Source organism: Zalophus californianus, chromosome 10, assembly GCF_009762305.2.
Source record: "Zalophus californianus isolate mZalCal1 chromosome 10, mZalCal1.pri.v2, whole genome shotgun sequence".
Lineage (NCBI taxonomy): Eukaryota > Metazoa > Chordata > Mammalia > Carnivora > Otariidae > Zalophus > Zalophus californianus.
This window is the reverse complement of record NC_045604.1, coordinates 44,894,525-44,914,241: the sequence shown is the minus strand read 5'-3', so window position 1 is coordinate 44,914,241 and position 19,717 is coordinate 44,894,525. Positions and strand designations below refer to the sequence as shown.

At 42.4% G+C, this 19,717-nt stretch overlaps 1 protein-coding gene across 4 annotated transcripts in view; it reads right to left on the bottom strand.

Annotated features, from left to right (window-relative positions):
- Positions 1-19,717, bottom strand: part of TSEN15 (tRNA splicing endonuclease subunit 15) — a 156,403-nt gene that overhangs the window by 50,676 nt on the left and 86,010 nt on the right. The window contains exons 5-6 of one of the 4 annotated variants that reach the window (XM_027613009.2): positions 19,169-19,244; positions 15,034-15,756 (exon numbers count right to left, since the gene is read on the bottom strand). The exons of 1 other annotated variant lie outside the window; for it this stretch is intronic. In XM_027613009.2, the coding sequence (XP_027468810.1) occupies positions 19,195-19,244 (50 nt within the window). In that variant the 3' untranslated portion in view covers positions 15,034-15,756; positions 19,169-19,194. Of the gene's footprint in view, positions 1-15,033; positions 15,792-18,811; positions 18,960-19,168; positions 19,245-19,717 lie in introns of those variants that run through there. 2 more of the 4 variants (XM_027613007.2, XM_027613008.1) reach the window with 2 other exon arrangements.

Below are 19,717 nucleotides of genomic sequence, written 5' to 3'. Positions count from 1 at the left end.
GTATAGTTTTGTATTCTACATTTGGGTCTCTGGTCTATTCTGAATTAATTTTTTTGTGAAGAGTGTAAGGTCTGTGTCTAGATTTATTTTTTTGCCTGTGGATATCCAGTTGGTCCAGCACCATTTGTTGGAAAGACTATCTTTTACTATATTGCTTTTACTCCTTTGCCAAACATCAGTTAACTGTATCTATTTGGATATATTGATGGACTTTCTATTCTGTTGCATTGATCTATTTGTGCTTTCACCAATACCGCACTGTCTTGGTTATTGTAGCTTCATAGTGAATCCTGAAGTTGGGTAGTGTCAGTCCTCTGACTTTCTTCTTTTCCTTCAATATCATGTTGGCTATTCTGAGTTTTTTACCTCTCTCTATAATTTTATTTTTTTTTGTGATTTTATTTATTTGAGAGAGAGAAAGCTAGAGAGATCACAGAGGGAGAGGGAGAAGCAGATTCACTGCGGACTGAGCAGAGAGCCCAATGTGGGCTCAATCTCAGGACTGTGAGATCATGACCTGAGCCAAATGCAGCCGCTTAACTGATTGAGCCACCCAGTAGCCCCTCTCTCTATAAATTTTAGAATCAGTTTATCCATATCCACAAGACAACTTGCTGGGATTTTGATTTGGATTGTATTGAATTTATATGTCAGGTTGGGAAGAACTGACATCTTGATAATACTGAATATTTCTACATTAGTTTATAAACTAAATTAGTTTATTTAGTTCTTTGATTTCATTCATCAGAGTTTTGTAGTTTCCTCATAAAGATCTTGTCCAGTTTTCTTAGATTTATACCTAAGTATTCATTTTTGGGAGTGCCAATAAAAATGGTTATGTTTTTAATTTCAAATTCCACTTGTAATTTCTGGTATATAGAAAAGTCATTGACTTTTTAATATTAACTTTGTATCCTAAAGCCTGCTATAAGCATTTATTAGCTCTAGGAGTTTTTTTTTTCTTATTGGTTCTTTCTGATTTTCTACATAGATAATCATGTCATCTGCAGACAAAGACAGTTTTATTTCGTCCTTCCCAATGTTTATACCTTTTATTTTTTTCTTGTCTTATTACATTAATTAGGAATTCCAGTACAATGTTTAAAAGCAGTAGTGAGAGGAAACTTCCTTACCTTGTTCTTTTTTTTAAATTCAAATTCTAGGTAGGTGACATAGAGTTCAATATTGGTTTCAGTAGTAGAGTTCAATGGTTCATCGGATACATATGATACCCAGTGCTCATCTTAACAAGTGCCCTCCTTAATACCCATCACCCACCTATCTTCCTTAGCACCAATCACCCATCTATCTTCCTTACCTGATTCTGATTTTTGTGGGAAAGCTTCATTTATCACCATTAAATAGGATGTTAACTGTAGGGTTTTTTTGTAGATACTCTTTATCAAGCTGAGGAAGTTCCTCTCTATTTCTAGTTTCCCAAGCATTTTTATCACAAGTGGGTACTGGATTTTGTCAAATGCTTTTCTGCATCTATTGACATGATCATGCAATTTTCCTTCTTTAGCTTCTTGATATGATGGATTACATTAATTCATTTTTAAATGGTGAACCAGCCTTACATACTTGGATAAATCCTACTTGTTCATGGTATATAATTCTTTTTTATACATTGTTAAACTCTCTAAATTTTGTTGAGGATTTTTCCATCTATGTTCATGAGAAATACTGTAGTTTTCTTTTTCTTGTAATCGCTTTGATTTTGGAATTAGGGTTACAGTGGCCTAATAGAATGAGGTAATAAGTATTCCCTTTGCTTCTATTCTCCGAAAGAGATTGTAGAAAATTGGCATAATTTCTTCCTTAAATGTTTGGTAGAATTCACCAGTGAGTCCATCTGGTTAAATAAGTATCCCAGAACACAGAGCAAGAAAGCAGAGAAGTGAATTATGAGAATGAAAAAATATGGAGAAGTAATATAAAAGAGCATAAATCTACTCAGTACGATTTTTAAAAGGTCAATAATTTATCAAAAAAAAATAATGGAGGAAATTTTTCCATAGCTGAAGACAAATAAGAATCTTATGAATGGAGGCACCTATAAGGTACCCAGCACAATTAATATAAAAAAGTTCACACTTAAATATATCTTTGTAAAATGTCTTAAGCCAAGGCTAAAGATAATAATACTTCATGATTATGTGGTGGTGAGTGAGCAGGGCAAGTTAGACTTGCTGGAGTAAAACATGGTGGCTTCAAGCTTTTCCATTGGGATAAGAGAGAAACATCTTCAAAGTTCTGATAGAAATTGTTTTTGAACAATTCTATAACCACTAAAACTGTCAATGAATGGAGAGTAAGATGGTAAAAATAAAGTCCTTATCTGAATATGATGCTTCTTGAAATAATGATTTGAGAATTTATTCCAGCAGGATAAAGGGAGCAGTTCAAATAACAATTGACCAGCTGCTTAATACAAGGCAAAACTGGAAAAAAAAAAAAAAACACAAAAATTCATGCAATAAAAAACAAAACCCAACCCCCCGCCGAAAATGATATTGAAAAGCAGGATTCAAAAGTTAGCAACCCAGATAAGGTGAGCAAATGAGGAGGCCCTGGAAAGAATAGCTTCAAGAAGAAATAAATTTTCTCTAAAGTGCTGCAGAGTGTAGATTATTATTTTAGTGAGAAAGTGAAGGCATATGATAAGAATACATTATAAAAATTCAGTACCCTGCTTCCTCTACTTCCTCCTTCCTCCTCCCAGCTTACATATGTGCATTTCTTTTTCTATCAGCACAGGTAAAATGAAATAGTTTCATCACTTTTACTCTGAGTCCACATACACATTAAAATGTAAGCTCGTGAAGGCAGGGATTTTTTTTCTCTGTTCTCTTCATTGATATATTCCCTAGCACTTAACACAGTGCTGGTGCAGCATATCAATCAATATACATATTTTTTTATTTGAATAGAATAAAATTGTATGATCAATAGTATTCACTTAATTAAATATTATAAATTCTGGCTATTTTTAGACTTAACAAACAGCCAAAACACAGAAAAATTAATTCTATCAGAAAAAATAAATTCTATGAATTTTGACAATGTAAATTAACTATATGATGAACTGAAGCTGTGACACCGGGGATGGCCATGAGAGAAGGAGGGAAGGGGGGGGAGGGGGCTATTCAATCTCTCATTATCTTAGAGGGAAGTCATGAGATCCTGCCTAAAATCGATGGATCGAGAAATGGAGGGTTGAATATATTGGATGTATCTAAAGGAACAATAAAAAATAAAATATATCTGGCAGTGGTTGTTGAAGGAAAGTATAAATGAGCCAAGATCCTCATCTTTCATAAGGGGGTCCATCAGCTGTACTTTGACACATCAAAACTAAAGGGATAATAAATTATTGTTGTGAGGTTTGCTTCAGAAGGATTAAACATAGAAAACTTTTAAGCTGTTACTTCTGGGGAAAGCCACTGAGAAAAACCTTTTTTAAAAAAAATAATTACTCTCTAGTACCAATTGAATTTTTATTGCCATGTGACCATATTTTAAAAGTGATATTTTTAATTTAAAAATAGTTTCTAGAAAAGAGAAGAATTTTTAGGACAGAAAAAATGATCCAACTGTTTGCAATTACATACTGTCTACCAGCAAGGACCATCAAACATTTTGCAAACATTATCTGATGGTGAGTGTCAGAATCTACATTTGCCAGATGGAGGCATTCAGACAAAGATGGAAGTGACTTACCCATTTCCAGTGCATCTGTGACCAGCCAGTGATAAAACCCAGGCTTCCCGGATTTGGAGGCCAAAGATAGATTTGGATTGATTTCTTCTTGAAAAAACCACCACATATTAGTGTGAGGATAGTTAAGGAAGAAATCCAAACTAATAGATGGCACACTCTGTGTTTAGGGCTTGGAAAATGCCTGTAGTTTTTCCATCTGATAATCTGGTGCCAAAATGCACATTGCCTGTCAAGAAAAAGGCCAGTGCTTCTCTGAAGCACCTGATGGGAATATATATCATTTCAAGAAGTTGTGCCTGCAAAGATTAAAAAATCACCATCACTGTAACAACTGCAATTAATTTTTAAATCTCACTGTATATATAAAGATTTTCTGCCATTTTGTGGCTACTTAGGAAAACTATATATGGTTAATTAGCCTGATGACTAATTGTGATGATTCTGCCATATGCCTCTATTATTAGTTCAGACTACCAACACAGGTGGAAAGGAGGAAAAATATTTGACTGATCTGGATCATTTTACTTATTGATTTTACTCTTAATGTGAATTTTAAAATACATATTTATTTATTTGCCTGGCATCCCATTTAATTAAAACACTGGAAGTGAGAGAAGGGAAGCCATTAAATGGTCAGAGTAGATTCCTCTTGTTTGGTCAGTACAAACCCTCTTCCAACCTACTCCTAAAACTACACACAAACTCTTTTGAAAACTGGTCTATATCAGATGATACTGGCCCAGTGGCCAAAATGAGTACTGGATCAAAGCAGCTGCAGAATTTCCATGAGAATTTGAAAGAGGGAGTTGTGAGAGCCAGACTCAATTTGGCAGTTTTTTGAGAAAAGGAGAGCTGTTTAAGGTCGGGAGCTATTGGCGGCCATATTTTCTAGTGTGTGGTTGGGAACAGAGGAAGAGAAGAAAAGTCAATGTACAGAGAGGAGCAGAGGTGAGAGATGAATATAGTGGACCATGCATTAACCTTTTTTGTATTGTGGTAGAATATGTGTAATGTAGAGTTTACCATTGGAATTCTTTTTTCTTTTTTTTTAGAGAGAGTGTGTGCTTGTGCATGGGCATCTGAGAGGGGGAGGGGCAGAGAGCAAGGGAGAGAGAGAATCCCAAGCAGGCTCCAAACTCAGTGTGGAGCCCAACACAGGGCTCGATGTCCCAATTCTGAGATCATGACCAGAGCCAGAATCAAGAGTTAGACGCTCAACCGACTGAGACATCCAGGCGCCACCATTGTAATCCTTTTTGAATGTACAATTCAGTGGGCATTAAGTACATTACATTGTTGTATTGTTGTACAATCATCACCACCATCCATCTCCAGAACTTTTTCATTGTCCCAAACTGAAACACTGTACCCATTAAACAATACTTCTCCATTTCCCCCATACTCCCAGCCTTTCATAAATACTCTTCTGTATTCTTTCTCTATGAATCTGACTATTCTGGGAATTAATCATTCTTACCAGGGTACCGTTGAAACCTGCATCAGCAATTTATTGTCTCTCAGAGCCCATACAGGATCCGCAATAATGGATGGAATTCCTTTAAGCATTTCTCCTCTACAAAGAGCACCTGTTGAGCTTTCTCAGTAGAAGGTACTAGAGGGATAATACAGGAGGAAGGGACCTCCTGCTGGTTCTGGCAGCCACACTATCAGCTGGTGGTACTCTGGTCCAGCCACAGGCCCAGAACTCATGGTCCCTTGGTGACTTTACAACCTCAGTCTGGCCAGTGATCATCTTCCTGTTGTCTTCTTGACATGGACACCATATATTGCAGGTCTCCTGTCTGCAGTGGCACCCTATCTCTCTGCATGCCCATGTGCCAGACCACTGGCTGCAGTTGAAGTTCTATGCCCCAGAAAATTGCTTCCTGCTTGCCCACAGATTGCAGACCAGCTCTGGTCTGGGCAAATCTCTCTGCCATCCAGTGGTTGCAATCCCAGCCTTGGGAAAGGGGGGGGGTCCTTTTTATATCTGTACCTCCTTGGGTACTCTCCCTCAGCCCTAGGGTGCCATATAGAGTTCTCTTTTTTTTAATAAGTGTTCTTTTATCAAAAATTTAAAAATACTCATATTAAACTTCCCTTATTTAAGTCACGGTATTGTTTCTGCCTGATGTTTACATCTGACAGATATAAACCAGGATAGTTCTACACAAACTCGAGTGTGTGGTTGCCTTCTCTAGAGATGGGAGGGAAAGTCCTGACTGCATTTGAAAATCTGGCGCTAGTTTTTTCTGAAGTCTATTATCTACCTCCTAACTACTATCTTCCTGAGACCAAATTTGTTTCTTAAAATAAATTCTAGCTTTGTCTTTAAGAGAGCTTAAGTGTGCTTCTGTTACTTGAAACCAAGAAAGTTATCACTGATAAAAATGTAGTTTCACATTCCTTCAAATATGGCTCAGTAAAAGGGATAGAGGGATAAAAAAAAGACTACTCTAAAGGCAGAAAAAATAGAGGAAGGAAGACTATGCCGAGGATTAACATGACAGCAAATTCTCAATTGAGCTTGATGTTGATGTTAGGTTCTGTGACTCACCTCTCTTGTCACCACTGGGGAACTCACCCAAAGGGAGCTAAATGGGGTACTGGCCCAGTGATTCTGAAGGCAAAAGAACATGGCTGAAGTCAAGTGAAGCCTCCGACTCCCACTGCAACCAGACTTTGGGATCTGCTCACCCAGTGTGTATCTGAGAGTTGGCTGGGAAGAGCCAAGACAAGTTCACTCACCAGGCAGCTGTAAGGACCAGGGCTGTCTCACACCCTTAACTACCAGAGGGTAGAGTAGGAGCCCACTAGCTGGGAGCACACTTCCGGTGAAGGGAACATTCTGGACTGGTTTTTGCTCAGGAAAGTCCCTCCCCCATTAGTAAAGCATGTCTTAGTAAATGTCAGACTTTTGCCAATCACATTTGCCATTTTTGTCAGAAGGAGTGAGCAATGAGGAGGAGAGAGACAGGTAAAACTCCCTCCTCTGCATTTCTCCTCATATGAAGAAACTACCAAAATGTTAATGGTAATTCCCTCCTCCATAAGCCAAGATGGGAATTTAGGGAGACAAAAGGAATACAAAGGTCCTTCCTTCCAATAGTTACTTTTCCTTTACCTATCCAATAAGGTTTGTTTTTTTAAATAGAAGTCAGCACAGTATTTGATGAATCATACTAATGAATTATACTAATTCATAAATTATGCTATCACATAGAATCATTTTTATCTTTCAAAGTGCCTTTTTTCACAGCAAAAAAAAAAAAAAAAAGTCATACATCAACCCTCGACAGAGTGTGCAACTTGAGATGCTTTTGCTATGAATGGAGTGAATCTATGTGGATCTATCCACCCTCTTTCATCTAGAAGTACACAGTTGGACAAGATATAGTCTGCCTTTTCAGAAGTGGGGCACTTCCACTCATACTGTGCTTCTCTTGGCTTTGCCTTGGAGAAAGATAATGAAGTTTGACTCCGACCAATCAGAATGGATTGTGAAACAAGAATGGGTGTTACGACCAATCAGAACAGATGCTGCAGCGAAGGGCAGGGATGCTGGCTGGAAACGGTTGATCAGGCTCTATGGTATGTTCCACGTGGATACAGCGCCGAATCTGTGAGAATCCAAGTCTCAGATGGTAGAAAGGACTGCAGGAGAGCCCCTACTGTTCTCACTGAAGTCGTATCTTCATTGGTCTAAATTCATTGCATCTAAAGATACTGAAAAAGAAAATCCTGCCAGGCAGTTAGGGATTTACCAAGAATATTTTCCCTGAAACCTACTCTTCTCATAGCTTTAATCATATCAGTACGTTGCAACATAGTTTTTCTAGTTACTCTGGCCAAAGCTCTGGAGTCAACCATCTCTCATCTTTTTACCCTAATATCCCACATTAGCATGGTCAGCAAATCCTGGTCATTCCACCTTCAGAATATGCCCATTATCTGACTATTTCTCAACACTACTATTACTATTTTCCAGGCCATGCCACCACTGTTTTTTGCCTGCGTGGCTGCTGTAGTCTCCTCACTGTCTGCTTCCCCACTTCGGTCTATTCTTAACCTGACGGCCAGAGTGATTCCATTAAAATAGAAGTTAGGTGGTGTTACTCTTCTCCTGGAAACCTTCCAGTGACTTCTCATCTCATAGTAAAAGCCAAAGGACTTACACTGGCCTGCAAAGCCCTACACTATCTAGATTCCCATTACCTTTCTGACTTTATCTCCCACTAGCTCAATGTGGTAGATTCATGACAAAAAACTGGTCCTAATTTTCCACCTTTCACTATATTCACAACCTTTGCAGTGTGACTTTGAGAGTCTCCCCATAAAGAAGTGGAGTTTCTTCTCCATCCCTGGAAACTAAGCTGGTCTCATGAATTGCTTTGGTCAATAAAAATGTGGTATAAGTGCCATTGTTTCCGTTCTAAACCCAGACCTTAAGAGGACTTGTGTGTACTCTCCCTCCTCCCCATCTCCTCTCTCTCTCTTTCACTCTCCTTCTCTTCTCCTCTCTCTTTCTTTCTTTCTCTTTTTCCTTTCTCTCCTCTCCCTCCATACTCCCGCTATGACATGAGAACAGAACATCATCCTACTAGAGGATGTGAGGCACAGAAGCATATGGAGCAGAGCTAAGTCAACCCAGCTGTCTTATTCAAGCCTGAGACATGTGAAAGAGTGCAGGCAAAGTCAGCAAAATTGTGCCGACTTCAGCTGACTGCACAGGTATGAGTGAGCCCTCACAAGCTTAGCTCATCTCAACAGAACCACTCAGATGATCTTTAGACTCATGAGTAAAACTAAATGCTATTGTGTACCACTGAGGTTGCCTGTTACTCACCATTCTTGTGGGATAGATGACTGATATATTCCCCTTCCCCATTCTTCTCCAGCCATAATAGCCCTCCAGAAAACGCCAGTCACATTCGTACCTCAGAGGCTGTGTACATGCTGTTCCCTCTGGCTAGAATCCTCTTCTCTGACCCACCTCACTCCCAAGAGCCACAAGTCTTGATCCCAAACCTCTTTCAGATCTTTTCTTGAATGTTGCCTCCTTAGTGAGGTCTTGCATAACATATATAACTCAATCTTCTTCTAACACATCCTATTCTTCCTTTTCAACATTAACTTCCTCCTTAGCATTTGTCACTAAATATATTATACATATTCCTTATCTTTCTTGCTTATTGTCTAACTCCCTCACAAGCACCTTGGAAGCAGGGACTTGGGCCTGTTTTTATTTGCTACTATATTCCCACGCCTAGAATAGTGCCTGGCACATAAAAATAAAACAACACACGTATTTATCAAAGAAGCAAATGAATGAATGTGAATTCTCCCTGGAATGGTAGAGGTGACCAAACAATGGTTTAAAATTTTTAAAAACTGGCAAAAGTAAAAATCCCTGAATTGGATTTGTGTTATTTAACTTTTCTTCTTCTCCACCACCATGACCCTAGTCATAGCCACCCTGAGTTCTGTCTGGATTGCTGCAATTGCTTCCCATATTTTTACAGGTGAGAAAACTGAAGCTCAAAAGACCTGCTTTTGTCCAAGGCTACATGGTACCTGGTGAAGAGCAGTGACTAAGGTGCACTCGAGGCTTTGGACTTAATAGTTTAATTAAGCTAATACTTTATTAGCTTGTGTCCTTGGTCAAGTCCTAGAACTTCTCAGTGCTTCATTTTCTGCAATAAAAAAAAAAATGGAACTAGTAGCGTTCCCACTCCATACAATCCATCACAGCCAGGGTGGTCTTTTTAAAGAGAAAACCTGATTGAGACTGAAATCCTTAGTATTGCCGAACAGGACCTGCAAGATCTAGCTCCTCCCTACCTTTCCAGCTTCAACTCATACATGTTCTTCTCATTCTCCTTGCTGGCTTACCAGTCCTAAGGTTTCTTAACATTGCCCTGACCCTTCCTGCCTCAGGACCTTTCCGTAAACTGTTCTGGCTCCCTGGGAATGTTCTACATCATCCCTTGGCCTAGTTAACCCCTAAATGAGATTCCCCAGGGAAGGGGCTATGAAGAATAGAGGCTAAGAACGCAGCATTTCCTCAGGAAAGCCGCCCTGATTCAGTGCTTTTTCTTTAAGGCACACAATACAGTTGATAATGGTAAGTTTGTGTAACTTGTTTAACGTCTGCTTTTCCCAACATACTGTAAACTCAGTGAGGACCTAAACTTTTCACCAGGTCATTTGGCGAAGTTTGGCCTCAGATCCAGATAAGCCCTTCGTAGTTGAGAGACTGGCAGTGTCAAACAGGAAACCCATGAAGAAAAGATCTTTTTCATAATGAGTTGAGTCTTCCAGGAAAAGCTCAGTCCCAATGACATTTTTGTTCCTTTCTAAAGCCACAAAGGGCTATAAACCTCTCCTCTCCATGACCACCACCAGTCCATTAGCAGTAGAAGCTGGAGAGAATATTTACATTCTACGGGGTTTGTATTGAAGAACGGCACCTCTTGTCATTCTTGCATTGTCATGATTTATGCAATGGAGTATTGCTTTAGAGGACAGCCATTAGCAACAGAAATGAGCACAGCAGAAACAGCAGAAGCAGTAATGATCAACTCTAGCTAGGATTTTAGTCTTCTAGTGCTGTGAACGAATCGCCACAAACCCTAAGTAGATTAAAGCAAAACGAGTTTATTATCTTACAGTTTTGTGGATCAGGAGTCTGAGCACAGCTTCTCTGGATCCCGGCTCACGGTCTCACAAGGCTGTAGGTGGGATTGGGCTGCAGTTCTTACCTGAGACTTGAGGCCCTCATCTGAGCTTGTCCAGAGTGTTGGAAGAATTCTGTTCCTTGTGGCTGCAGGAATGAGTTCCCCATTTTCTTGCTAGCCGTGGGCTGGGAGTCATGCTCAGCTTTCGGAGGCCACTGGCTTTCCTTGCCACATGGTCCCCATAGGCCATTCACAACATGGATGTTGATATTTTTCAAGGCCAGCTGGAACGCACTTTTCTGACTTCTTCCCTGGGACCAGCAGAGAAAGCTCTCTGCTTTTAAAGGGCTGACCTGACCAGGTCAGGTCCACTCTGATAAGCTCCCTTCTGCCCCTATAACATAACATAATCATGGGGGGTGATACCTTATCATATTCAGAGGTCCCACTGTACTCGAGGGGATTATACAGGGGGGGTCACACGGGGGGGATCCTGCCTACTTCAGGCAGCAAGGACAGCTGATAGTAATAACAAAACACTACTGAGTATTCATGGCCAGCACTGTGCTAAGTGCTTCACAGCATTTAACATTTAAAACCACCTATGAGGTAAGTTCTATTACTTTCCTTGTTTTATAGGTGAAGAAACTGATGCTCAGAGGCCGGCTGACTTTGTCCAATTTCACACAATCTGTAAGAAGCGTAACCTACATTTTGAACTCTGGTCTTTCTGAGTCCAGAACCCATTCTTATCCACTTTACCTCATGGAACCTGGTTCTCCGTAACCAGTAGAATGATGATTATCACTGTTTTATGGCTGTAAACACTGATAGTCCTGCCCACACCTCAGGAAATAGTTCCTCATAACAAATGTTCTTAATTAACCTTTAATTAATTAAAATGTGTCACCCATATCCTATGAAGAACCCTAACTGATAATTACTTTAAACTCTTAATGGAATTATTGACTCAGGAATAAACTGGTGGTAAGGGCTTTAGGCATATGGTTATTGGGGCACTGGACACTTGTATAGTATTGCCAAAATAACACCACACTGTTTACCTCCTAGCCACAAGGATGAAAACTTCATGCCTCAAGGGAAGGATAAGACTGCCCTTTGCTTTAAGTGGTCAATGCTAGGTCAATCGGAACATACTTATGACAAAATGCAGTACGAAGTTCACATCTCCTATGATACAAGCTAGCTAACAAGGCTTAGCCTGAATTCATTATGCCTTTGTGTTTCACTTCCAGTTTATAAGAAAAAAGTGGGCTAGAGAAATAAGCTAAATAATACCACAGAGAAGCAACTAGCCAAATCCAGAAGTTGGGATGTTTTATAGATAATTGCCCAAATCCATTTAACAAGCATGATATCATGTCTATGCTTGGCAAAAGAGCTTAAGAAATACCCATGCAATGATAATGATATATATCCATGCCTGAATTGGTCCCTAATTGGACAAACCAGCTAGAAAGGACATTTGGGGGATGATTTAGGTAGACCAGGTATTAGATAAGATGTACTGACATGGAAAGTTTCAGATTATTCACCTAAAAAAGAAAGCAGTTACAAAATAGTTTGTGACAACTAAAAAAATTGTATTTTTCTCATTTTGGAAAAGATGTAAAAATACATTAAAAATTCTGGAAGGATATACAGTAAGATTAACACTGGTAATCTCTAGTTGGTGGAACTAGTGTTTTTATTTTATTTTTGTTTACCTGCACATGTGATGCTTTGTAATTATAAGAGATTTTTAATTTAATAAGAAGGGAAGAAAGTCATCAGTATATAAGTTTTAGCCGAAGCCGTGGGAGTAAATGAGATTCCCCAGGGAAGGGGCTATGAAGAGTAAGTGGGCTAAGATCGTAGCATTTCAGAAACGTCAAAATTTCAGAGAGAAGACTGGGGAAGGAGAGCTGCTCAGAGACTGAGGAGGAGCCATGAGGGAACAGAAGAAGCAGGGAGGCCAGGGAAGGAGAGTGTTTCCAGAAGGAAGGGATAGGCAGCTGTATCAAATGCTAAGGATGGGCAAGCAGGAGGAGGTGTAAGAGGCCACCGACTTCAGTCAAGGCATGTGGAGGAATAAGGAATGAGAGATGGTTTGTTTTTTTTTTTTAAAGATTTTATTTATTTGACAGAGAGAGAGACAGCGAGAGAGGGAACACAAGCAGGGGGAGTGGGAGAGGGAGAAGCAGGCCTCCCGCCGAGCAGGGAGCCCGATGCGGGGCTCGATCCCAGAACCCCGGAATCATGACCTGAGCCGAAGGCAGACGCTTCACGACTGAGCTACCCAGGCGCCCCGAGAGATGGTTCTTGTAAGGAGTTGGTAATGTGGGGAGAGACACAAGACAGTAACCAGAGGGAAGCAACAGTGCCCATAGTTCCGGGTAAAGGAACCAACCCCCCCCCCCGCCCCCCCACTCCTTTATCCGGAGAGAGTGGCGTCCCCTGGCGGATGAAAAGGGAAGGCTCTATGAGGCAGGCAGAGGGAAGAGTTGGAGGCCAGTGGGAATGAAGAAATTGAAAACCCAAGAGGAGAAGGATCATTTATGGCAATGATGCCCAGGTGACAGAGGAGGGAACCAGGCAGAGAGCAGTGGAGGCCGATGAGCCTGTGTGGGACTGAGGCGGGCTTCCCTTGAATCAGAGTGAACATTCAGGAGCCAGGACCCAAACCAGGCAACTCTCAGCTTCTGTTCAAGTCACCAAACTGGTGATGATTAAGTTATAAATATAGTTGGAAAGCAGATTTTCCAAGGGGCGGTGTGCTGGCTTTGGAGTTCTGCAAAGCCCCATTAGCAGGCACCAGATCATGTGGGCCTCACACATTATTGGGGCAGGAGGCTGCCAACAGGATGGGATTTGAGGGGTGGCCGAAGGCCCATCACCCTGGGAATATCTCCCAAGGGTTCTTCCTTAATGACAGGTGGTGTGATGAAGTGAATAGACAGTGCGAGATCTGGGGACCGCAGACGAGTTTACTGTCCATCCCCTCTGTCACGTATACTTTTTGACAGTTTGACTTGTTTCAGTGAACATTTATCAAATACCCACAGGGTGAAAAGGGCACTGTTTTCTGTACAGCCCACGACATTTCATTTGATCCAGAATCTATTTGGAGAAGGGGCTGGAATATTCTGGGGCTGTGCCTGCAATAATATACCACAGTTCTTGTGTGCCTGGGTCAGAGAACGGCCTCCCTGAAAAACATAAGCCTGAAGGAAGAACAAAGGTGCAATCTTCAGTCTGATCATTTCCTTTCCCTCTCTGTACTCTCTTTCCATTGCCCCATCACTCGATCAGAAAGTCCGTGTCTTCTGACCCCTTCTGCCCCACCCAGTCCTGCCCTGGTGCTGCTGACCACAACAGCAAACTGTCCCCGGGTCAGCAGGTCTCAGATGTGCATGCAACACTCCAAACTGGGGCTTCACAGAGACCACAGCCGTCTTCCAGGGGATCCGGCAGCTGCTCAGGTCGGGCAGCTCAGAGTGCATTAATCAAATGTTGTTATTCCCCACCGCTCTGCTTGCTGTGTCAGTTAGATCTGGGACAAGCTGATGGTCAGAGGGTTTTCTCCCCGGTGCCTGTTTGTAGACACTCATCTTTCCAATTTATCCTTCAGGCAACACTTTGTAGGACAAGAGCGGCATCCCCCGTTTCCCTCACAGCTTTAGGAGCTCTGGGGCTTTGCACAAATGTGTGCCAAGTGGAGAGACTCCAGCCAAGAGAGAAGAGAGGGAAGGAAAATTGCAACGGCAGGGCAAGCTGAAAGGTGCAGGGCCATTAATTACAGCTCAGTGGGACAGGGGAAGGAAACAGCAACTCAGAGGGGAGCTCCAGAGCAAAAGCAAACAGGAAGGTTTTAATGAGAAAGTCCCTGAGAGGAAATGACTCAATGGTTTGGAAAGAGTGGGCTCCAGCGGGGCTGGAGGCAACACGTGGATAGCCCCATCCAGAGGGAAGGAGGGGAGTCAGCCCGGGGAGGGGAGGGGCACCTCGGAGGGGCGGGACTTTCTTTTTGGCGCCAAGACAAAGCAGCTCGCCTCACTGTTCACTCAGGGTTTTTGCCCCACATGCCCCTGGAATGGGGGCTGGAGAAGGGAGTCTCAGGGCTGTTCCATCTACTGCAAGGTTGAGAAAAGCATCTTGACTGTCCATATGGGAGGGGAGGTTGAGATTGCGAGGTCAGGGATCTGTTTGGAGAAGGGGCTAGGATATCCTGGGGCCGCGCTGCAATGAAGGGCGCACAACAGCATTTCCAGGACCTGGAACAGAGAACGGCCTCCCTAAAAAAAATGCCGATAGAAGAACCAGGACCATCACGTGATAGATTTGGTGTGTGCATCACAGAGAGAAGCATTTTCTGATTCAAAAATCCCAGGGCATGGCATACAAGAAAACTTTTTTCTGCTTTCTGAATTTTTGTACTTGGAATGCCTTAAAATGGTATAAAATGCAATCAGACTGATCATAAATGTAAAAAATGGATTTATTACAAATTATAACATTGTACGAAATTGGAAGTGTCCTGGAGAATCTGGCATGAATGCACACTTTTTGTTTGTTTTAAAGATTTTATTTATTTATTTGACAGAGAGAGACACAGCGAGAGAGGGAACACAAGCGGGGGGAGTGGGAGAGGGAGAAGCAGGCCTCCTGCGGAGCAGGGTGCCCGATGCAGGGCTCGATCCCAGGACCCTGAGATCATGACCTGAGCTGAAGGCAGATGCTTAACGACTGAGCCACCCAGGAGCCCCTGCACTCTGTGTTTTGAACTGAAGCCTATCTGAGCAGAGCTAAGGAAAAAAACTCTTTATATATCATGAATTTGTTAGTTTCTTCATGAATCAGGAGTTGGGGGGAAGGGAAGGGGGAGAACAACTTCCCTTCTGCAGCGTGGGGGTGTGGACGGAGAGGCTAATGTCCCTCTGGATACTGGGGCCAGGGACCTAGACTTGAGCCCTTGCTCTTCACCATCCTAGTTGTGTCCCAGGCAAATCTGGGGTCCCTGATTTGCAAAGCCAGGACAGGACTGAGCCCACCAGGGGGCTGTGAGAACTCCAGCCATTCCACTGGGCACCTAGTCCAGTATCTGGCATGGCTGGGGCATGTATAAATATCAGCTCCTTGCCTCCCTCCACCCCACCTCCGCGATGCATGGAAGGATGCCCCAGCTTTGGAAGGGGCCTGTCTCTGAAAACACCTTGCAATGTAGCAGACATCTGGGGACTCCTTCAGAAGCACTCCTTCTCTCAGGCAAGATGGTGAGGAGAGAACACCGCGCAAGTCATGCTGTCGGCTGCCCGGTGCCCACCACAAACCAGCAATGGCCTGGGCTTCTCACTGGCTGGAAAACAGCACGGAGAGGAAGCAGCAGAGAGTCTGGGAGGAAACAAAGTCTCCTGTTCAATGAGGGGCAATAAAAGGGGGGGAATGTGAACCCAACGGAACTGCAGAGTGCCCCTGGGGCATTCTATCTGACCCCCGGAGCAGCCTGCCCAGAAAGAATGTGCGAACCTCAATTAAGTTACAAATGATCACGAGGAACTTGCAGCCTTCACTGATCCAGCAGGCAGCTCTTTTCAGCAACTTAAAAGGGCATTTAAAAGCCACTCACCAAGGCGCTCCTACAAGGGGGGTGGGGGAGGACTTGTCATTTCCACCCAAACCCAGCTTTCGGTGCTGTCACTTCTGCATACCCGGACTTTTTCTAAAAAGGTCTTGTCTTTGAAATTTCATCATTTACACCACTTGCTTCAGTGATTCTGAACTTGGCATGCTGCTCCATGATTTTGCTTCTTTCTGAATCACATGCTTTTACCTACATTACTTAGTGGGGCTTGGAGTCCAGCCTCAGAATGAGGTTGCCAATGCCTCCCCTTCCTTTCCCAAGGCTAGCCAGTGACACATGTTGTCAGAAACTTTCTCTTCCTCCAAGTCTCTTTTTCTAATTCTAGATAATCCTTGAAGAAAGATCCCAGGCTGGGCCATGACTACCTAAGAGTTGAAAACAATTGAGATGACTACCTATTTGGGCATCTACTCTATGCCAGGTATGATGGGGGGGGTTCCAAGGTGAGGACCCCTAGCTTCTACTCTAAAGGGCCTTGCTGCCTATAGGGGAACAATATATAGGGTCAGTGGGGAGACCAACTGCTACAGGCTATGAGTAGAGGCAGACTGGCACAACGCAAACAGGTCACTGTTCTTTTATTCATTCAAAACATATTTGTTGAGTACCTACTATGTGCTAGAAACTTTTTGATACTCTGGGGATACCATAGGAACAAGAATGTGGGGTCTGAGGTCAGATAGCCCTGAATCAAAGCCCTGCCTCCGATGCAAATAATTGTGTTTTAGGCAAGTTTCTTTTTTTTATATGTCTTTTTTAAATTATTTATTTATTTATTTGAGAGCGCGTGCAAGAGAGAGCATGAGCGAGGGGAAGGGGCCGAGGGAGAGGGAGAAGTAGGCTCCCTGTGGAGGAAAGAGCCCAAAGCAGGACTCAATCCTAGGACCCCAAGATCATGACCTGAGCCGAAGGCAGACGCTTAACCGACTGAGCTGCCCGGGTGCCCCTTATGCAAGTTTCTTAAACTAAGCTCACTGAGTTCCAGATTTCTCGTCTTAAAAATGGAATCACAATAACAATGATATTATTTATAGAGTTCTTAAGAAATTGAGAAGCAGTTATGGTAGATACTCAATAAATGTTGGTGACTGTTCTAGAAGAGATGAATAAATACGTCTAATGTTTAGATATGCGAGTGGGGGAGGTAAAGACAATTAGCTTGATTTCTTTCTGGATATGAGAAAATGCACAAGGGGGAGAGATGAAGCTGTCTACAGACAGAGGCGGGATTCCACACCCACCTGTGCTTGCAGCCGTGTTTCCTCAAGGATTCACAGATTTTCTAAGAGCATGTTTTAATTTTTTATCTTCAAATTAAGTGTTGATTATTTCATATAGATATATGCATACATATGTATACATAATACATATATATTCTTACAAGCTTATATATTTCGAGTTATCTAAATGTCGAATCCAATCACTGAGTGATTTCAGCCACATTTGTGTTTGTGATCACGTTAATGCCAAGTGAAGTTGCTTTATTTATTTTCTCCTAATGAGGAGAGAATAGAGGTTGGGTTAATGTATAAATGCGTTTGTATTTGCTGAAAGCTGAAAGAAAGCTGAAAGAAAGCAGCCAGGCACATTTTATCGGAAGGATGGAAGGTTTAGAAGTAGTTTGAATTGAGGAAAGCCGAGCATGAGAGGTTGTCCGTGCCTGGCCGGTGGTAATGTCAATGGGCTGATCTGGAAAGAGCCTGGGTTTGGACAGTGTACCACATTGTGTGATGAAGAGAGATAGGGTTTTAGCAAAACAATCTCATGTCACATTTCATTCCTATTATTTTAATTTTACTGGTTTTGTACATTTTACTGGTTTTTTTGGTGTTTGAATCAGAAATTTGTTTTAGTGTTTATTAAGCATTAAAGTAAAATGGATTAATACTGGGTGTTTTATTGTACAAGTTTAAATGGATAAAGAAGATGCGGTATATATATATACAATGGAATATTATGCAGCCATCAAAAGGAACGAAATCTTGCCATTTGCAACAACGTGGATGGAACTAGAGGGTATTATGCTAAGCAAAATAAGTCAATCAGAGAAAGACATGTATCATATGATCTCACTGATCTGAGGAATTCTTAATCTCAGGAAACAAACTGAGGGTTGGTGGAGTGGGAGGGGGTGGGAGGGATGGGGTGGCTGGGTGATAGACATTGGGGAGGGTATGTGCTATGGTGGGCGCTGTGAATTGCGTAAGACTGATGAGTCACAGACCTGTACCTCTGAAACAAATAGTACATTATATGTTAAAAAAAAAAAAGAGAGAGAGAAGCTAGTAGGAAGGGAAAAATGAAGGGGGGGATATTGGAGGGGGAGACGAACCATGAGAGACTATGGACTCTGAGAAACCAACTGAGGGTTTTAGAGGGGAGGGGGCGGGGGGATGGGTTAGCCCTATGATGGGTATTAAGGAGGGCACGTTCTGCATGGAGCACTGGGTGTTATACGCAAACAATGAATCATGAAACACTACATCAAAAACTAATGATGTAATATATGGTGACTAACATAATAAAATAAAATTTAAAAAATAACATATTAATAAAAATAATTTAAGCCTAACCAAGAACTCTGCTAGATGTCTTCAAGGCAGGGCATGTCCCAGGTACAAGAGCGGGCTGCTGGAACTCCAGCCTGGGTGTGGGGGAAGGGCTGACGGGAAATGCCACTTTTCCAGGATACGGCTTGTGGCCACAGATTCCTGGGAACTATAAGCAGGTTCCAGGAAGTGTGATCACAGAGGAGTTTGGAAGCGTTCAAAAGAGCACGTGTTACTGAGAACAGATCTTCTTTTCCCAACTTTCTCCTGCTTAACCTCCTGGCTCACAGAGACCGTGATCACGTCCTATTGCTTCTCTCGACTTGATTCACTTATTCAACAAGCAGCCAATCTGCCATGTGTCAGCTCCTGCACTAGCAGAGGGATAAGCATGAGCATGATGGGCTCAGTCCTTGCCCCCAAGGAACCAGCACTGGCGTGGACCATTGTATTTCAACTCTACTCTCAACTTTGCACCCTTTTGCACAGACTAGCTCTTTAGAATCCTGCACAGAATTCCCACCCCGACTTTTTGCAAACAAACCATCAAGCTTCCTTTGATTTGTTCAACCATATACCTGGAAGGGGACATGGATCCGGTGTGTCATTTTCTCCAGACATTTTCTCGGTTCTGTCTGATTCTAGGCCAGGAACCTGCAAAAAGCGAGAACTCTGGAATTAGGGAGCCATGGATTGGGAGGGTGCAGTGCCTCACAGCGGTGGATCAGTCTTTCCAAGGGATTTCGGGCAAGAGCAAGTGTTAGGGAGCATTAGTAGAGGCAGCGCGTAAGAGGGCATGATTGGATAGGAAGCTGGGCATTTCCTGATAAAGCAAGTAGGTCTTCTTTTCTTTCTTTCTTTTTTTAAGATTTTATTTATTTATTTGACAGAGAGAGACACAGCGAGAGAGGGAACACAAGCAGGGGGAGTCGGAGAGGGAGAAGCAGGCTTCCTGCCAAGCAGGGAACCTGAGGTGGGGCTTGATCCAGGATCCTGGGATCCTGACCTGAGCTGAAGGCAGGTGCTTAACCAGCTGAGCCACCCAGGCATCCCCAGGTCTTATTTTCTAGGGTAAGGTAAGCTAGCTGAAGTTTAGTTGGGGGATTGTAATGGTGTTAAGTTTCCTT